The sequence below is a fragment of the Branchiostoma belcheri genome, unplaced genomic scaffold, assembly GCF_001625305.1.
Source record: "Branchiostoma belcheri isolate BF01 breed outbred unplaced genomic scaffold, Haploidv18h27 scaffold4, whole genome shotgun sequence".
NCBI lineage: Eukaryota > Metazoa > Chordata > Leptocardii > Amphioxiformes > Branchiostomatidae > Branchiostoma > Branchiostoma belcheri.
The window spans coordinates 1990699-2007688 of record NW_017804020.1 but is presented as its reverse complement, the minus strand read 5'-3'; the positions used below and the strand labels follow the sequence as shown (position 1 = coordinate 2007688).

General features: G+C 40.4%; 3 protein-coding genes across 3 annotated transcripts in view; 2 read left to right on the top strand and 1 right to left on the bottom strand.

Moving 5' to 3' along the window:
* Positions 1 to 3337: 3337 nt before the first annotated feature.
* On the bottom strand, positions 3338 to 10964 carry LOC109477059 (WD repeat-containing protein 82-like). The gene is made up of 9 exons (XM_019778099.1): positions 10138 to 10964; positions 8829 to 8926; positions 8217 to 8283; positions 7935 to 8034; positions 7473 to 7589; positions 6614 to 6769; positions 6329 to 6398; positions 5752 to 5894; positions 3338 to 5250 (listed from the first exon to the last, which is right to left on the bottom strand). Exons 1-9 carry the CDS (start codon positions 10296 to 10298, stop codon positions 5221 to 5223), a joined length of 942 nt encoding a protein of 313 aa, XP_019633658.1. The 5' UTR covers positions 10299 to 10964; the 3' UTR covers positions 3338 to 5220.
* LOC109477034 (glycerate kinase-like) lies at positions 10766 to 14067 on the top strand. Its single transcript, XM_019778058.1, has 4 exons — positions 10766 to 11198; positions 11745 to 11896; positions 12385 to 12560; positions 12906 to 14067. Exons 1-4 carry the CDS (start codon positions 10786 to 10788, stop codon positions 13800 to 13802), a joined length of 1638 nt encoding a protein of 545 aa, XP_019633617.1. The 5' UTR covers positions 10766 to 10785; the 3' UTR covers positions 13803 to 14067.
* Positions 14068 to 16617: 2550 nt separating this feature from the next.
* LOC109476892 (glycerate kinase-like) overlaps positions 16618 to 16990 on the top strand; it is a 2447-nt gene continuing 2074 nt past the window's right edge. Inside the window, exon 1 of the mRNA XM_019777907.1 lies at positions 16618 to 16657. Coding sequence (XP_019633466.1) covers positions 16618 to 16657 — 40 coding nt within the window. The remainder of the gene's footprint in view (positions 16658 to 16990) is intronic.

Here is a 16990-nt window from a genome sequence, read left to right as displayed (position 1 = left end):
TGGGTCTTCAAATCACCATGTCTGGTCTGGTCCAAACTTCTCTTGTCAGGTTCAGACAGGAGTCATCACTACTGCTTCAGTCAGCAGCCACCTAACTATACAACATTATATGTTACACACTTGCTTCAAATGACACCAAGTAAATGATAGGGAATACAATACAGAATTCATATTTTCTCACCTTATATTCTTCTGGGATCTTCGATTCACCATGTCTGGTCTGGTCCAAACTTCTCTTGTCAGGTTCAGACAGGAGTCCTCACTACTGCATCAGTCAGCAGTCACGTAACTATAAAACAATATAAGTTAAGACACTTGCTTCAAATAACACTATGTAAATGGTAGGTAAAGATACAGAATTCAGTTTTTCTCACCTTGTCTCCTGGGTCTTCAAATCACCATGTCTGATCTGGTCTGGTTTAGACAGGAGTCATCACTACTGCATCAGTGAGCAGCCACCTAGCTGTACAACATTATAAGTTAGACACTTGCTTCAAATTACACCAAGTAAATTTACGAGGTAAAATACAGAATTCAGATTTTCTCACCTTATATTCATCTGGTGTCTTTAAATCACTGGTGCAATCTTCTCCTGTCAGGTTCAGACAAGAGTCATCACTACTGCTTCAGTCAGCAGTCACCTAACTATAAAACATAAGTCAAGACACTTGCTTCAAATAACACTATGTAAATGAAAGGTAAAATACAGAATTTAGTTTTTCTCACCTTGTATTTATCCTGGATCTTCAAATCACCAGGTCTGGTCTGGTCCAAACGTCTCTTGTCAGGTTCAGACAGGAGTCATCACTACTGCATTAGTCAGCAGTCACCTAACTATACAACATTATATGTTACACACTTGCTTCAAATAACACTATGTAAATGGTAGGTAAAATACAGACTTCAGTTTTTCTCACCTTGTATTTATCCTGGATCTTCAAATCACCAGGTCTGGTCTGGTCCAAACGTCTCTTGTCAGGTTCAGACAGGAGTCATCATTACTGCTTCAGTCAGCAGTCAACTAACTATAAAACATTATTTATATGTTACACACTTGCTTCAAATAACACTATGTAAATGGTAGGTAAAATACAGACTTCAGTTTTTCTCACCTTGTATTTATACGAGGTCTTCAAATCACCAGGTCTGGCCTGGTCTGGTTTAGACAGGAGTCATCACTACTGCATCAGTCAGCAGCCACCTAACTATGCAACATTATAAGTAACACTTGCTTCAAATTACACCGAGTAAATTTACGAGGTAAAATACAGAATTCAGATTTTCTCACCTTATATTTATTTGGTGTTGTCAAATTTGGTCCAATCTTCTCAAATCAGGATAGACAGGAGTCATCATTACTGCTTCAGTCAGCCATTTGTCAGCAGTCACCTAAAAATACACACATACGACATAACAAGTTACAAGCACTATACACTATGAGTAACATCAAGGAGTAACATTAAAAAGCTGTGTAAATTTCTGACAACAAAAACTGTACCTAGTGAATAGCAACAACAGAATAAAAAAATTGAATCACAACTAAAAAAAAAAACTTCACAACATAAATATGCCCAATGCATAATGCAACAAATATACGGATTGGGCAAAATTTTTGTTCGGTCATGAGCGGCAAATAAATTCCACAAATCATGGAAAGACGAACGTTGGCTAGAACACTCACTAAAACCAGAGACGTTTTATCAAGCTGTATATACAAAATCCAAATAAAACTCGGTGTACGATGTTTAAAAACTTGTTGCCCACTCTACCCTGACCACATACATGTGGATTATTTAATACAGCACGTGCTGCTACCAGTACCGACAATTTACCCGCCAACACTTGGTCGCCGAGATTCATATGATAATTAGTGGAAGTTCGCGCCAAAAATATTTGGCCTTGGCCATTACAAACAGATTCCATTTATGTATAAACTTCGGAGAAATGAACAAGGTCGCTTTTCAATGATTCGTAATGTGCAAATAACACTAGAATAAGAGGTATGATCAGCTAGACTTGTTCGATAATCCAGACTTGTTTACAAGAAGAACGTCACTCAAAGGGGTTTTTGACTAATTGAATCATGCACACGTGCACATTCCATCAGGTGTTTTGAACCACGTGGAGAAAATCAAAGTTTTTGCAAGGAGTTAAACCTCCTTTTTGTTAGCGCAATTTGTACAAATATGAACTCAAAGCGTTGCAAAATTGACAAATGAGACTACACATAGAAAAAAACACACACCACGCTTTGAAAATGTTCGAGAAAACGAGTCTTTCAAAGCACGTCTCAAATCAAGAAGTCCCTCCGCCGGAGTTACAGAACCAACATCGAATTTCTTACAAAATGTAGCTTATTGAATATGACATGTTCTTTACTAGTTGCACGAGAATAATGTCAGCCAAAAAAGTTTGTTGTTTACCTGTCCTCTCACAGCGATGTCTTCTCACAGCGAAGTCCTCTCCCAGCCACGCCGCTCACGCCCACTATCTCGCCATTTTGCCGCCTTTCTTCTCCAAAATTTACCAGGTCGGGAATTCCACCTTTTCTCCTCAGAACACCACGAGAACGGCGATGCATCAATCGCGAAAACTTCCACCGTTCTACCGCACAGGTCAGGAAGACATTCTACCGGCAAAAACATGTAAAAGTGTCCGAAAAGTTGCACAAAAGTAACATCCCAGAGCATCCTCGTCGTACCAGCGCGCCATTTTGAAGGAGCCACGTCCAACACTTAAGCACTTTTACACAGGTGTCCAAAACGGCTAGGTCTAATTAACGTTACAGGTGATAGTTGTTAATCTAATTACGAAGACAACTTCCTTAATTAAAACACCATTCCTGTTACCAGAATTTGTTTTTAATTTAGTCAACAAGTTTGTAACATTTACCCCATATACCACAATTTTCTTTCCCGAGAATACATCAGTCAGTAAAAGTTCTTGGCTCCTTGAGTAAACAGAATCATCGCACGTGTCAATGGGGACCTCTAGCGAGCCAAGTTGTTTTTGCACCCTGCTAGGCGCCGGTTTTCCTGCAATGATGACTTCAGCCGTTTGGCGGCGCTTTCTTTGGACCGTAGGTACTGACACAGCATAGGCTTGATTGTGTTGAAACCACCTTTAAAATTTCTTAAAATTTCGAATTTTAAAGCTCCTTGCTTGAGACACTTGTGAATGGGTTTAATACGATAAAATGCTTAAATATTTATGCGTGTTCTACAAATGTACTAAAAAGTTTGATCACACTGATTGGTCAACAAGATCCTATCATTTTACCACCATGACAAATGGAACACATGTACCAGAAACATACTTTTGAATACAAAATTGGTTTATTTACAAAAACCTATAAATGAGGATTCTTGTAGAACAGTAAACGATATTGTAAACATATCTCCATATAGAGCAGTCTTAAAACAGTAACGTATCAAACTTCCATGGAGAACAACAAAACAAAACTTGTTCCGCCGACTTTGCACAATCCAATCTCTCCAAGTGTTGATATGGAAACACATGTCATCCTACATGGGAAGACTTACATTTACAATAGCACCCATCTCAACATGTTGGTACAAACATAACTTAAATCTTAGTGGACGGTATACTGTTCCAGCATTTTAACGGCTACTGTATTATACAGCAGACAAGTTAGCCTGGTGTTCAGTATTTCACGCTTTGGGCAGGCTCCCTTCAAGAGTGTAGACGCTCTCAACTGCCTGGTAGGTTTTGTACGACGGGTTCAACTAGCCAACCACGATGCATGTACATTGTAAAATCAAATCCTGCCATGCGAAACTCCTACAGGGCTTTTTGTATGCATTTCATGAAACTTTTGCCTGCATGTAATGCTTGTTATGTGTGAAGCACAGCATTGGCTGCATTGGCTGCCTAGTGCTCCAAGTGTCTTGCCCTTGCAAGTTAAATAAAGAAAGAGGGAAAGAAAGAAAGAAAGAATGAAAGTAAGAAACGGCATAAAACTCCTACCTGGGGGCCTAGTTGAACTGGGCAGCTGGGAATGTATACAGGCACGAAGGGAGCCTGCCCAAACTACAATAGACTGAACACCAGGCTACTGACAAGTCAACTCCACTCTTGTCCTGAGCACAAATCTGTCCTAGTTAGCAGGAAGACGTTTTGGAATGTTGTGTGCAATGTCAAGTCCTTCAACTGGTAACTAACTGCACATTGTACTCAGATTAAGCAGACTTTTTCAGAGTGTACGGCTTGTGCTCCATACCAGTAAGCACATTGTTGTAGCCACTAAATAAGTACATTAAGAACATATCTTTAAATAAAAATGGTTAGAGGGATGTTTTGCTAGGAAACAAAAGAAAAATGGATCCTTGCCACAAAACCATAACAAAAACAGTGTCATACATCCCTATATGAAGTCTTACTACATGTACTAGTAGTGACAAGGATAGAAGGTTCAAGCCAACATCATATAACTACAGTTATAAACAAAATATGAACATGACCTATTGGACCCCATTTTTCCACAAAATCTCTGGCCACACCTGAGCTTTCTCCCTTGACTTTAAGTGTGCAATCTGTCTTTCAACATCTAGTATAAAATAGCATATCTTTTGTAAATAGCTGTAGCACACATACATATTATTGTCTAGGGTTTCATGATTAAGTTGTTGACGAGACAGGGTTTTGAAAGCTCCAACTTACCGATGTTTAGACATACATTGTTGAACAATATGCACATCTAGTATAATATCATGTCAACTGTGTTCAACATGCTTCAAAGTGTATCCTTAACCATCATGAGATGTTTTGTAACCACAGACTGTATAATTTTTCAGAGTTGTAAAATTCTCCATAAAACTTGTTTTTTTTTATATTTGACTACTCTGAGTTTGTAAAACACAAATTGTAGAATCTGTTAACAAGTAAGACTTTTTTTATTCACAAACTCAGAAGCCCCAATTTTTTTTTTTGAAAAAAAGTTTTGTTGACTTACGTGACTTTCTTTTCAGACTGTTGCAATAGCACTGGACATGTTCTCTGTTTTATACATGGCTAGTTGAGACATTTGAGTGCAACATGGACATTCATTGAAACAACAAGGGCTTACTAACATGACCCTCAAAGTCTTGAGTATGTTACACATAGCTTATTGTTTCACAACATATTACATGAGACAGACGACATAATAGTATCTATGTGAGAAGTTCTTGGCAAGAACACCTAAAGTCACCAGTTTCCACCTTAGTCATCAGTGCTTGGCAGCCAAAATGCCTGAGAAAAAAAAAAGAAGAGTTTTAAAGAACTATTGTATTGATCAGTTAGCAGTACACAACTTCTTCCTATTAATCAGTATTATCAGTCGAGTTGTTGGAGTTGCTGAGTGTTGATTAGTGACCTAGTAATCCACCCTTCATCATGTATCTTTGTTCAGTTTTCCAACAGACATGACTACTATATTCAACAAGAAATCTGAGCTTCCCAAACTCTGGGAATATATAATGCAAAATGAAATCTATGTGGTAACGAAGGTTGAACAAAGGACTAAATAATAGGTCCTTAATTTTCATTTGTTCACATCTTCTTTTCCTTTGGAATTGATCTTGGCATTCTACGATATTAGTATCCTTTTCAAACATTTTTTTGTAATTTATGGCAAATATTTGCTCATTTTACAGCTGCAATGGTATGGTTGAAAACTGTCTTTGAGAAACAGACGAAAATCAAATCAACATGGTCTAATGTGCATGACATGGAACCCTAAAAAATACATACCATGTTAGTGCATGCACTTCCCATCATCATGAACTTGGGGTTGAACTGCACACACTGCACCGGCCCCGGGTGTTTGGCGTCCAGAACCACAGTCTTACTGCCGTTCTCATTGTTCCACACATGGATCTTACCATCCTGGGAACCTGGAACACCAAAAAACAACATGTAGAAACACGATGGTAGTAAACCATAATAGGACACGACAACATAACTTACGGTAAAAGGCAGTCCAATAGCCTTTTTCAGGAGTATCTGTGTGACCATTTCACCAATCACCATTTTTCCAACTGACTTCTGCACAACTGTACGACACAACTCAAATAGAGAAATGCTCGGAAACTCTAAGCGTATCGGCCCCTGCTCTTGGTGGACTGTTGTCAACAGAGGTGACATCATTTTGGTGGGGACATGTGGTGTAAATATTGGAATCAGAAGAAGTATTGCTGGGCCCGTGGACAATAGAACCCAGCAGAATCTAGCAGGGCAGAACAACAAAAGACAGCCGCTGGTGCTTATTGCATGCACTCTATTCTCTCTTTTTGAGTCAGATAACCACAGGAATGAGCACAATACTCACCAACAATGGTGTATCTAGAATCTGGTGTAAATGATGCCTCAATAGAGAGACCCTTCAGGTTGGTATGGCCCTGAAAAATATGGAAAGAGAGGTTATCATATTTTTGTGTACTAACTAAGCTAAGTCAACCAGCAGGGGATTTCAAAAACATACCCCCAGACCCAAAAGGATGGTTGCATTGTGCCATGTTGAGTTTAAAAAAATTGAGATGGAGAGAAGAAATTCAAGATGGCTAGAACACTGCAATACTGTATTCACCCACTGATTTGCTACTTAAGTCCTCACCATGAACTGCTGCAGGGGTGTGCCGCTGAAGGCATCGATGAGGCGGATGACTGTCCCGTTGGTGGAGATGAGGATGAGCTTCCCATCATTACTGAACTTCAGGCCTGTCCAGTCACAGTCTTTGTCCTGCTGCAGCCGGAATGTGGTGAAGGGACCCTATGGAATGGGGAAGGAGGACGTGTTATCATTGGGTATGAAGTATGAAGATGAAGCATTTACAAAATGCCCCTATCACACATATATGACGAATATGGCCTCCCAAACACTGCTGAAGTCCCTTCAACCATGGTTAGGAATAGGTCAGGAGCAAGGCTGGATACTGTTCAGCTGCACCAGCCAGATGTTTGAAATATGTTTCAAACATTTGATGATGTCGAGCAGTTTGACCGTAGTTGTCTGGTGGTGTGCTGGTGTTTTAAGTTGGTCAAAAGTGTTTGGGGTGTGTTCGGGGGTCAGATTGACTCAAATTCTTATCTTGAAAGGAAGCGATGGATTGCTCATTCCTTGACAAAGACTGGAGTTGTACAGTAAAAAATTTGGTCTATTTGAGTCCAATTTTTTGTGTTGGCAATTGCAGTTCAATCTTGTTTCATACTGACTCAAATTCGATTAGATTTGTATAGAAAGGTAGGCATATCTTAAATCTGGTCAGACTGCTCCCAAACTTCAGCCAACCTTGGTTGGTTGTTTGGTGGTCAGGGGGACGTTCTGAATGTGTGACAGGGGCACACAAATGCACAAAGTACTTACTGCTTGCTCCAACTTTCCACTTTTTCAAAATTAAGGTTTCAACTACATTTTGTGCTTGACAAGCTACAAGTACGAATGGCAGCAGACAACTGTACAGTTGGAGGCTCACCTTGTCAAAGGATCGTAGATCGTATAGCTTGATCATCTCAGAGTTGATCCCCGCTGCGAAGATCAGGCCCTCGGGGTCAAAGTTACACACTGGTCTGCCAGGGACGTGCATCAAACCCTGGACAAACACATAGAGTTTAAGTATATAGAGATGTACATGGAGTGCCAGCAGTGTTTAATGTAACATAAAAGGACTTGACATGGTTTTTCTGCATACCTTCACTGGTGCAGGTAACATTGAAGATTACTTGCACTAGACAAATTTTACCTGCACTACAGTGTACCCGTGCAATTGGCAAGTGGGTAAAGTGTTTGCCTTGCATTCGGTAGGTCGTGAGTTCTACACTCTGCTGAGTCATACCAAAGAGTAAAAAATGGTACATTGTACCATGAACATAAAGTGAATTGCAGTATTTTCTGATCTGTCCTCTACATTTTTGACTAGGAAGAAGAGACGTCCTACCTGACAGTTAGGTGATCTCAGGTCCCACAGTCTGATTGTCTTGTCTAAGGAGCCTGACATGAAGGTGTCATCAATGGGAGACATGCACAGGGCCACCACTCTGCAACAAGAAAAAATTTTCCGTATGTCAGATAAAATACACATGACATCCCATGTGCTTCTCAATACATAAATACTGCTGTAAGTGTCATCCTTTTGTCTTGTAGTATCGCCAGAGAAAGGAGCAACTAAATGAGCTATATAAAGCTGTTGGTGATAGATACTGGTATATCATAGACTTACTTTTTGGTATGTCCTGGGAAATATCTGATGTACTTGTTGTCATGCAAAGACAGGTATCTGATGGTGTCTGCAAAGTGAACAAGAAATGCTTTTATTTAAAAAAAAAGTCCATCGGGGCCAAGATAGCTTGTTGCGTGGTGTGAGTGTGATGACAATACGTGACTCAAATATCTGGTCATTCTGATGACTTGAAGTGAATGTTAATGATAGAGGGTAACATTGCAATGGGGTGAGGTAAAAACAGGAGTGCTAGACAGGCCTGACGCACAGAATGGCCATAACAACGATGCAAATACAAATTACTTCTTGCAACAGCCAAAATCAAACATGAAGTTACATGATAGCATAACGCCATGGGCCACAAAAGATGAGATACTCTCAGCTGGCCTTTTTTTATCCACCTTAAATTGAAGCTCTACACAATAACAGATGGCAGCTGTCTCATACAAACTAGAATAGGAAATTTACCACGACAGGTATGCAGGTCTCGTGGTAACTATGTGACGAATAATATATAGGCTATAGCCATGAACAAGACCAACACTACATCATGGCAAGACATGTACATGTACAGATGGCTACTTCTTAACAGGTTTAGGCTGCACCACTTACCATCAATCTTGTTGGAGCTGTATATGACTGTGTTGGCTGCATGTGTGAATCTGATGAGATCCACTCCATACTTCTTACTGTACAATGTTCTCTTGGGCCTGTAGATGGACAAAAATAACAGAATAAATACTGTATACAAGAATTATAGTGTCTGTGAAAAAGACGTCTAACGTTACATGACAATGTAGTGACTGTAAAGCTAGGCATCCAAATTCCATGAATAATTTCATTAGGTTGGTGAATGATTGAATAGCCAAATTCTTTATTCACAACCACTTGTTTAACAAGAGCCGACAGTTTGATGACCGTCTGTCATTTTCGTCAGGGCAATTACTGTGCACTTTACATTTGGGACTGCGTTGTTAGTAGTAAAAATTAGCTTCAGTGCACAGTGAACCAGTCATAATTGCCCTGATTCCCCAATTTCATGACAACTTCACAGTTTTTTCTCTTGGGTAATTAATGTAAAAGTGACCATATTTGTCTCCTTTCTGTGTGAAAAGTGCTTTTTTAAAAATGATATTATTGTAATTTCTGTTACAAAATAGTTGAAACAGTTGTATTTGTGTATCTGATCAAATGGCAATGAGTTCAAAGTCATATCTTCAAACCATGATTCTGCTAAATTTTGTTATTTTTCCTTCGTTGCCTCATTTCAACTTTCCCTCCTGCAACAATGGCCTCATGGGATACATTGTCTCCTTCAATCAACCTGTCACCCCTACTCCCCAATGGTATGGCTCAAGCTATCCAATTCATATGCAAATGATCCATCTCCATCAATCTGGCATCCACTCAATTTCTAACCAACAAGGGCGATTTGGCTGAAGAAAAACTACAGAAAATGTAAGAATATGGCGCCACTGTACTACACAGTCAGTTACATGGATTTCCATCCGGCCAAAATTTCAAATTCCGTGGTAGAATTTTTCACCTATCTTCACCCTCCACGCTGCGTCGGACCTTGAAAAGCAAGCCTAATTTGCATATCAATAAACGGCCGACCGTCTTGACTTCTATCTTAACCAGCAAACACTACAGAAATAACTATCCATGCAATATTTTTCTTACCTTACCTTCTATCAAACAGATCACACTGTATAAAAGTATTAAGCATCTAAGATATGAGAAAAATAATTTCCCCACAAAGGTACCCCCCTTTAGAACATGGAAGCGTCCGTTTTTCAGGTCCGCCATGTTTGCTCTTTTTGAAAGCGCCAAGCATGCAGTGATTTTTTGTGGAATTGGAACGAATATGGCGCCGGAAACCAACCGCCCAGGCACGGAAACCTGGTGCGGACTTACGTACTTTCCCTCCTGACAGTCGTATATAACGATAGAGTCATCATCCGAGCTGGATATTAGTGTCTCTCCGCTTGGGGCGAAGTCCAAGCTGTTGATACGGTCGCTATTCTCCCTGAACACTTTCGCCACCTTAAAACTACGCAGAGTCCCATCAGTCAGCTTCATTTTGGCAACCAATTCGTGCCCTGGGTTCTTAACAGAATGTAGAGAGAGATATTTTTGTTTGGGGCAGGGTGGAAAGGTAGAGTTAGTGGAGAATTTTTCACGACGAAATTTCTTGGGGGCCGATCCTCCATTTCTTGCTGCCTAATGATCACGTGACAGGTGACGTCAACGTGGTGTAGAATACCTGGCCGCAATGCACCCTGGGTCAGAAAATGGCGTCTGCTACAGGTAACAGCTGTGGCATGGCTTCAGTTATTTGACTCATATTCGACCGTCAATGTCACTATTACTCTGACGCCAATGTTATGCTGCAGCAGAACAGTCCAGGCATCGTAGACAGCTGTTAGTTTGATTGTGGTCCTGCTGAAACAGCATTTATTTTATCCCAGAACAGGCAGGAGTTCGCAGCACGAGTTGGTCTGTAGTACTAGTAGGTTCTCGCGATTTGGTCAGTCGACAACATCATGCTTTAATATATCGGACACAGATGACAGCTGCTTCTTTCGTTGCTTATTATTCTACCAAGGGTGCGACTACTTTTCTTTTGCGAAAAATCCTACGCGATCAGTTGATTAGAAGAAGGATGGCACATGGTAGGAACGTTGACAACAACAACGTCGTGGTCCAAATGAAGACGGACGTCAGGACGATCTTCAACGCGGCCGTGGACTCCGTTCTACCGCGACAGATGGTCCACAATACCCTCAAGCTCAACGGGAACGTGCTGAACGTAGAGGACAGGTCGTACATGCTGAATCACAACGTGCACGTGGTGGGGTTCGGGAAGGCGGTGGGGGGGATGATACGTGCGGTGGAGGAGGAGGTTGGGGACCACGTCGTGGGGGGCGTGGCCAGCGTGCCGGTAGGAACCCAGGAAGCCCTCAGGACCAGGGGCAGAGAGTGAGTTTCTGAAGCTGACTTTGTAATAAACAGTTCTTAAAGGCTTCTTAAAGGTGCATTATGTAACAATTTGCCAAGAATTGAAATATTTTATTTGAAGAAATCTTCATGTGATTGTCATTAAGTGCCATTATTTCCCATTCCTGACGTTTATAGTTGTCAATAAAACAGTCAACACGAGGCCCGCTCATTTTGTTGTACCACCACAAATACCACATTGTAAACAAACTGCTGACAGCTGTGTTCCCAATGACACTCGTTTGACACCGCCATTTTCTGGATGACACTGATTTGCAATAGAGTAGGGTTGATTCAACTTTTTAATACTTTATGAAGAAGTGACCAGAAAATTTGTATCATCCCAATGTTACATAATGTTATTGTGCAGAAATGGTAGTGATGTGCAACATTTGATGTCAACAGAACGTACTGCACCTGTGCGAAACATAGCTGTAAACACTCCAAAGCTGGCTCATTAGTGTAGACCTTGGTGTAGAGAATGGTCACCAGGGTAGTCAAAAATAAAGTCCCTCGCTTCATTTTCAGAGACCTGTTGCCTCTGCCGGACAGTAAAGTGTCCCTGATGGAAGGTGCAGCAGACAACCTGCCAGACGAGGCGGCTCACACTGCCGCACAGAAGATCTCTGACCACGTCAGCAGTCTGACTGCAGGGGATCTTCTTATTGTCCTCATCTCAGGTACTGTTGCATTTCCAAAACGTGATACATTCGGAATTCCAAAACATGTTTTGAAATAACACCAAGTGGAATGTACATATATGTTTTATTCCAAAATGTGATCCCTTCCAAAACCTGAGGGTGGCAAATGTAAAAAAGCAAAGCCTGACGACAACTAAAACATGGTAAAAACCAGAGTTCCAAGATCTCATACCTCAGGCCAAATTATGTTGACCTTTATGACTGACTGACATAATTAATGCTTCTCAATTGATCAGTTAATCATACATGTATTCTTTACCAAATGGTAGTCTTATCTTAACAAAGTAGGTTATTCTACAGGGTTCAAAATGCTTTTTCTGCAAACCTGCACTGGTGCAGGTAACATTGAAATGTACTGCCCTAATTTTACGTGCACTAAGGTGCATATGCACCCAGTATTTTGAGCCCTGTTCTTGCATCTCCCCATAAATTCCACCATTTGCCTGATGTACGCTGTTTGTGTTCAGGTGGTGGTTCTGCCCTGTTGCCCGCCCCTGTCCCGTCAGTCAGCCTACAGGAGAAGCAGAGTGTGACCAGGCTGCTGGCTGCCAGGGGGGCCACCATCACAGAGCTCAACACTGTCAGGAAGAACCTGTCCACACTCAAGGGCGGCAAGTTAGCTCTGGCTGCCAAGCCTGCACAGGTACAGAACAGAAATTATCGGCAGTCATTTTGAATATTATGCATTACTGTCTGAGACATAGTTTTATGAGAGCCTGCATGGGGGGTAGTGATTACGAGTTACCCATAATTTTCACCGCCGATTACGTTAAATTCTAAGAGCTGATTATGAACAGTTACATGTTATGGCTAATGTACTGATTACGAATTACATTGTACAATGATTTTGGATGGCTGCCTAGGGATTCTGAAGACTAACAAGGCATGATTAAACCTTATGAAAAAGGGCATGCAGGCCTTCAAATATTACTTACATGCGCTAGGTTTGATTTCTCAGACTTCATGTTTTGCTCTGGTCTCTCTGTAGGTCATCAGTTTGATCCTGTCAGACATAGTCGGTGACCCCCTTGACCTGATAGCCAGCGGTCCCACCGTCCCGGACTCCTCCACGCCGCAGGACGCCATCAACGTCATCCACAAGTACGACATCCAGGACGCCATCCCCCTGTCTGTCTGGAGCTACCTCACCAGGCAGTACCAAAGGAAGAGCAGCAAAAACCAGGACTTTTCACACGTCCAGAACGTCCTAGTCGGAAGCAACAGCATCGCGGTTAGCGCCGCAAAGTTGTGTGCAGAGAAGCTGGGGTACAGGACTCTGGTCCATTCCACTTGTCTTCAGGGGGAGGCCAGCACGGTAGGCGAGATGTACGCAACCATGGCTGCACTGCTAGTTAACGTGTTTAACGACAGGGATAGGATAATTGAAAAATCGCTCTTCAACTCCCTCCTACAGAAGTACGGCGTGGATGGTTCGTGTCTGAGGTCCGTGCTACAAGTCGCCGCAGAGGCTGAGAGCCAGAAGAAGCCAGTGTGTATCATAAGCGCGGGAGAAACTACTGTGACCCTGAGGGGGGACGGGAAAGGTGGGAGAAATCAAGAGATGGCGCTTGCCACTGCTGTAGCGATGAGCAGGGACGGGAACCTCCGTTACGAGGGTCGCTCACAAGTGGTGTTCATGAGCGCGGGAACCGATGGACAGGATGGGCCCACAGATGCCGCCGGGGCATTGGCCGATCCAGGTCAGGTGACCAGGGCAGACGAACAGGGATTGGCTGCCACAGAGTTCCTGGAGAACAATGATTCATACAACTTCTACAAAAATGTCGACGGAGGACAAGGCCTGGTTACAACCGGGCTGACTGGGACCAATGTGATGGACATACAAATTCTGACAGTCTGCAGTTCCTATGATTCTAACCTTTAATGAAAGGGGGCTTCTATTGTGCTATAGTATAGATATAATAATAATACTATGTATAATGATAAATCATACATTTCTTAGTTTCCACAGGACAATGTAGTCATATAGGAAATAATTATAAGTTATGCATATGACAGTAAGTTTAAAATGAAACCAGAATGGAAACCACTCGACTACCATAACATTGTCAAATCTGCTAATAAATTAAATTAAGTGTTTATTTGATATAAATATTGACAAGTGAATTCTTAAAATTTGCTCAATGAAAGAAAATTATTAATGCTCCTTTAGTTATCCCAATTGCTTAACTACTAGTAGACACCAGGTTCCATGACATGTATTTTGATGAAGATTTTGTTGCTGCATAGTCAGTGTGAGTTTTCTTCTTTGCTTTATACAGAGGTCATGGGGCAAAACAGAGGACATTTCCTGTCAAAACACTCATTCTATTCGGTGTAAAGATACCACAGAAATAATTACATGTATAATAACCAAAGACATAAACAGTATGAGTTTCTATGGTTTAATAAATCTATAAAGAACCACTTCAAGTTTCTGTGACATATAGTGAACAATGAACATGTATTCAAAACTAGGGAAGCCAATGTTCCGCTTTTCCAAAGTGCTGTCTTACATGCCATATTCCTGCATATGTCAGGAACATTTACATTGTGTATGGTCTTTCCATGACATGATTATGACATGTTTTGTTAAGTCAGGCTTAGGAAATCTGACAGAAGAGAAGGTATCTTTTACAAATAACAATTTGCATTATATCAAGGGTGTTCTACAAAACGTCTTTGATTATATTAAGGCCATTATTTTGCTGCAAGAATTTGTGAATATTTACAAACTTTGAATCTTGGTTATGCTGGTAACTGTTGAAGAACCATGACAATGAAGTGGCTCTTTTATGTAGAAAATTAATGTGGAAGGTCATTGACATGCAAGTACATTGTATAAAAGCTGAAACAAAGATTATTGTGACCATATTATTATGAGAGCTACTTCAAAATGACTTGTCCAATAAAGGCTACTACAACTTTGAATAGTTGTAAGACATTTGATATTAAATTTATGCTATTCTGCTAAAAATGCCCTTGGAATTATCTTTGGCCCCCATTATACCCATTACAAAGAAGCCCTAACTTACCTATGTCTCCCCTCCTTGGAAAACAGGTCTCAAGTTTGCCAAATCCTTGCTAAGTTCTCCCACATTCAGAAGCTGGTTACCCCCAACCTGTTAGGAAATTCAAGCAAAAAACCTAAAAAGTGCCCAGGAACTCTGTATCCCATTGGCTAAAAACGACCGCTATAAAAACGGTCCCATTCCATACTTTACTCACCTGTTGAACAAATGCACCTGCAAAACCTTTAACTAATACATGGAACAGTCTATTTTGGAATGAGACTATGTTAGTATGTACTGAAATATGCTGTATTTGCTCCCGAGCAAATATCAGCCTTTCTAGTTGTCTATACATTCAATCTACAGTCCTGAGCTTCAACTATTGACATCAACATTTCTCTGATCAATGCAGTTAACCCAAGCCAACAATAATTTAGTACATACCTACATGTATCTATATTAAAATTTGAAATAACCAACAGCAAAAGTAGATCTCTACACTGTCAAGTAGTATTGGCTTTAACCAAAAATTGAAGACAAGTCAGCAAAAATTAGACGAATCATTGGTTACATGTCACAACTTTCTCCTGTTTTGTCACTAGTAAATGACTAAAACTTATCCAATGTTTTACTACTACTAGTATAATGTACATGGTGTCTTATATCAAATATCAATGCACACACATATTTGTTTACACCCTTGTTTATTCATAAAAAGCTCATCTATTAAAGGCAGATCCACCAAAAACAAGCTGAGGTCTTACACTTAAAGTTACAGACTGTTTAAGTCCACCAACATGCTGAAGAACAGTATCAGAAAATTTATCGGAGTATCGACAATCTACAGTACAGAACTGTCGTCACAAAACTGCAAATAAGATGCTAAAAATTACACAGCAAAAGTGGAATACATAACCACACTCGCCTTGAGCAACGAATATGTCGATACTGTGATCTAGGAAGAATTGAAGATGAGAAACATTTTGTAATGGAATGTAAACTGTACAACAAAGAGAGAGCAGAACTGTATAGTCTGATACAATCCATGTTTTCCTACTTCCTACACCCTATACAACATATTATTATTATTAAGACTAATTACAGCAAAACAAAACAAAGTTGTTTGCATCTGCTGCATGATTAGTAGTATTTACTTCTTACGAATATATTGGTTACATTTATTGGTTTATTTATATTGGTTATATAGACATGAAGCCCTACCACCAAAGATATAAAGAATCAAGATAACAAGAACTAAACAAAAAAGTCAATCCCCAGAACATTAAATTTTCTATCTGACTATCTTGTTTCGTCCTACCATGACTTAGGACACCGTGTAATATATTATATACATCATGTATAACTAAAGGAATGTTTGCAAAAGAAAGGGATTGCCTGCCGCAATAAAAGCAATAAGAAAATTAATGAAACTTGAAACTTAATTGTGATACCACTTTGCAGACTTACATCTTAATTGTGTAAGTACATGCATGTACAATTTGCCTGTTTGAGATTTTAAAAATAAGGTAGTCCCGTAGCTTTATTCAGGCCGTAGGGGCAGTGGATTTTTAATCCAGTCTCTTGGGCATGGTATTGGAAGGTGGAGCCCATCCCTCTCCTTCCACTGTCTTTTACTTCCCCAACTGAAGTCAGGTACCCATTTTACACCTGGGTGGAGTGAGGGAAGTAATGTCAAGTGCTTTTCCCAATGGGCACAAGATCAGTGACGGTAGGATTCGAACCCGGGACCTCTTGCAGTTTTGGTCCTGAGCCAAACACGCTACCACACGACCCCGTTTGATGATGATGATGATGATGACTGGTTTATTCATAAACAAATAAATAGACATACAGGTTTAAAAGTCGATGGCAGCCTAAATGGCTGAATTGTAGACTCTTTTACAATTTAAAAACTTGAGAATATTATCAATAGAGAGTTCCATACACTACATATACATAGAAAATACAATATTGAAAGTACGAAAAGCCTGTTTGGCCAGTACAACAACCAGTATGTTACAGAACTTGCGTATCGTTGAGATTATCATATGACTAAACTAAC

What these genes read in the sequence shown, in the direction of transcription:
- LOC109477059 (XM_019778099.1), bottom strand. Translation starts at nt 10,298, where the DNA reads ATGAAGCTGACTGATGGGACTCTGCGTAGTTTTAAGGTGGCGAAAGTG. An exon ending in TTCCCAGGACATACCAAAAA is followed by an intron (nt 8,035 to 8,216) that starts GTAAGTCTATGA and finishes TTCTTGTTGCAG; the next exon opens with AGTGGTGGCCCTGTGCATGT. An exon ending in ATCTACGATCCTTTGACAAG is followed by an intron (nt 6,770 to 7,472) that starts GTGAGCCTCCAA and finishes CCCATTCCATAG; the next exon opens with GGTCCCTTCACCACATTCCG.
- LOC109477034 (XM_019778058.1), top strand. Translation starts at nt 10,786, where the DNA reads ATGACAGCTGCTTCTTTCGTTGCTTATTATTCTACCAAGGGTGCGACT. An exon ending in TCTTATTGTCCTCATCTCAG is followed by an intron (nt 11,897 to 12,384) that starts GTACTGTTGCAT and finishes GTTTGTGTTCAG; the next exon opens with GTGGTGGTTCTGCCCTGTTG. An exon ending in TGGCTGCCAAGCCTGCACAG is followed by an intron (nt 12,561 to 12,905) that starts GTACAGAACAGA and finishes GTCTCTCTGTAG; the next exon opens with GTCATCAGTTTGATCCTGTC.